Raw genomic sequence first — 3,113 nt, forward strand, 5'->3', positions numbered from 1 at the left:
TTCTTAATCCCTTTGCCTTTTTCACCAAGCCCCCCAATCCCTCTACCTCTGACAGCTGTCAGTCTGTTCTCTGTATCTATGATCTGTTTCTATTTTGTTTGTTCTTTTGTTCATTAGATTCAACATATACTAGTAAGTGAAATCATGGGATACTTTTCTTTCTCTGACTGACTTATTTTGCTTAGCATAATACTCTCCAGGTCCCTCCATGCTGTCTCAAGGGGTAAGAGACTCTTCTTTTTTATAGCTGCATAGTATTCCAGGGTGGTATTATTTTGAAATAATATTGCTACAAAAGATGTCTGAGATTTTGCTGCCTATGGTTTCTTCTAGGATTTTTATGGTTTCAGGACTTACAGTTAAGTCTTTATCCATTTGAGTTTATTTTTGTGTATGGTAGAAGTCGGTGGTCTAGTTTCATTATTTTGCTATGTATGGAACCACAAAAGACTCCGAATAGCCAAGGCAATCTTGAGAAAGAAGAACAAAGCTTGAGGAGACTGGCTTGACTCCATTGTATGCTCTTGCCTCCTTTGTCAAATATTAATTGAGTGTCATGGCTTGGGTTGATTTCTAGGTTCTCTGTTCTGTTCCGTTTATCTATCTCTCTGCTCTTGTGCCAGGACCACTTCCCATGTCTTTTTAAAAGAGTACCTTTTTAGGTATTTTGTAGAGTGTCCCTCCATCTGTCTGGTGATTAGACTGAAGTTACAGATTTTTGGGAAGAATACCAGAAGGTGATGTGCCCTTCTCATATTCTATCATGAGCTACACAGTATCAGATATATCTTATTACTGGTCACTTGCTTATGATACTCTCTGCCAGGTTTCTCCACTATAAAGTTACTATTTTTCCTGTTCTGTAGTTGGTTTTTTTAGAATCAAAATTATTGCTTTTTAAATTTTGATGTACATCAGTGTGCATGGGACTCATAGTTTGGCAACACCCTCAATCTTTTTTTTTAACACCCTCAATCTTAATTGTAATCATAATAATAACAGCTAAACACATGTAAATTACCTGATTTAATCCTTAGGATATCACTGTGAAGGAGCACTTTTTCATGCCCATTTTTCAGTGGAGAAGACTGAGGTACAGGGAGTCTTGCCTAAGGTCTAGTTAGTGATAGAGACGGATGCTGACTTAGCCTAACTTGAGGGCTAGCTTTTCACGTGGGCCCTATGCTTGTTGTCAGAGCTTAGAATGCGGACGTTCTCATTCTTTGCCAAGGAAAACAAATGAGTACTTCCTACGATTGACAGTTCTCTCTTGTGCTTTCTTTAAGAAATATTTTCGTTTGTTTGCTTTTGCCTTCAGGAAGATTCCTTGCGTACCTGATTTTAGTAAGCTCTGCCTGGCAGTATCACCTTAAAATCTTGGAGAAACCCAGGCTACTTTGAGGAGCACTAAGGATCTATTTTTAGACTTCATTCAGAAATATGACTGCAGGTTAATGCGGGCAGAGTATTCAGAATAGAAATCTGCTTTTGGAGAAGGAGTGCTTACCTACAGAAAGGCACCGAGCCCTCTCTCCTCCTGGATTTTATCGGCCTCTCCTAACGGGTGTGTCGTGTTTGTCGGTGTGTGTCTAAGCTCCACTTGTTCACTTTTGTTGACCGCACTAATGACTTTCCTACTACGCAGTCAAATGTGTCTCTGAATAGCCTGACTCCAGGGATGCTAAGTGTGGCTAAACGGTGACTCAGTATCTGTGAGCCTCTATTGTAGTGGCAGTGGGACCACTGTGTGGGTGGACGTTTGTACATCTTCCTGGTGACTCACTCTGCAGCCTGCCTTTCTGAGGAGAAGTAGCTGTAGGTGGCTGCAAAGTTCTACTCGGCTTCTGCCTCCTCTGTCTCATCATACTGTGCAGATCGGGTATCCCCAAGTACTTGAAATCAGTCAGTTCGGTGTCTTGAATGTACCTAGTCTCCCAAGCTGTCCACAGATCAGCACAGTTTTTAAAAACAGAAGTGTTTTGTTTCTAAATGTCTGTTGTAGGTCTGGCCATAAGGGCCAGAGTCCACAGGTTAAACAAAACACGGCTCATCACCCAGAGACAACCTGGGCAAGCATACTCGCAAGAATTGTAGCATTTATTTCCCTTGGAAGGAGGAAAGCAGCTATTTATTTATTTATTTTTTATTTTTTATTTTTATTTTAAATATATTTTATTGATTTTTTTACAGAGAGGAAGGGAGAGAGATAGAGAGTTAGAAACATCGATGAGAGAGAAACATCGATCAGCTGCCTCCTGCACATCTCCCACTGGGGATGCGCCTGCAACCCAGGTACATGCCCTTGACCGGAATCGAACCCGGGACCCTTCAGTCCGCAAGCCGACGCTCTATCCACTGAGCCAAACCGGTTTCGGCGGAAAGCACCTATTTAGAATAAGCCTGATTCTTGCATACAATAACCCATAAATTTTATGAGTAGAAAATTATTGGAGGGATTAATAAGAAGAGGTGAAGTTTATAGGTGTGTGGATCTGGCCTCAGAAGTTAGAAGACTAAGGATTTTTATTTTTCTCAGATATGGTTTTCTACACATCCATTATAGAGAAAGTGTGAGGTATGAGAAAATGTAAGGAAGAAAGTGAAAACATCCTATTTTTATCACCAGAAATAGCCACCCTTTTGTTTTGCATAATTTCTCCTTTCCTTCCCTCTCTCATGCTGCAAATATATTTGTAATCCTGCATTTTTTACGTAATACTATATCATAAAAAATTTTTTTTCCATAATTTAAAGAAAAAGACTTTGCTAGTTTGATGGGAGAAAAAGAACTAATTTTAATTGGCATTCCCTTAATATTTTAGTTAGGATTAATAGGATTGTTAGTTTATTTATTGCCAGAGATTGCCAGGTTTTCTGCTCTGTATCTTTTCACAAAATTGGAACTGTTACTAAAGCAAGCCTCTGATTTCAGATGTCCTAAACGATGCTATATTTGATGAAGATCACGATGAGATGGTGATTGTGAAGGACATAGATATGTTTTCCATGTGTGAACATCATCTAGTTCCATTTATTGGAAAGGTAAGGTTTTCTCTGTTGTTTCTTAACAATTTAAAAAAACACAAAGCTTTAAAATTAGGATAATTATATTT

General features: G+C 39.1%; 1 protein-coding gene across 1 annotated transcript in view; it reads left to right on the forward strand.

Annotated features, from left to right (window-relative positions):
- GCH1 (GTP cyclohydrolase 1) overlaps nt 1-3,113 on the forward strand; it is a 20,589-nt gene that overhangs the window by 5,555 nt on the left and 11,921 nt on the right. Inside the window, exon 2 of the mRNA XM_015566505.1 lies at nt 2,933-3,042. Coding sequence (XP_015421991.1) covers nt 2,974-3,042 — 69 coding nt within the window. The 5' untranslated portion in view covers nt 2,933-2,973. The remainder of the gene's footprint in view (nt 1-2,932; nt 3,043-3,113) is intronic.

The sequence above is a fragment of the Myotis davidii genome, unplaced genomic scaffold, assembly GCF_000327345.1.
Source record: "Myotis davidii unplaced genomic scaffold, ASM32734v1 scaffold281, whole genome shotgun sequence".
NCBI lineage: Eukaryota > Metazoa > Chordata > Mammalia > Chiroptera > Vespertilionidae > Myotis > Myotis davidii.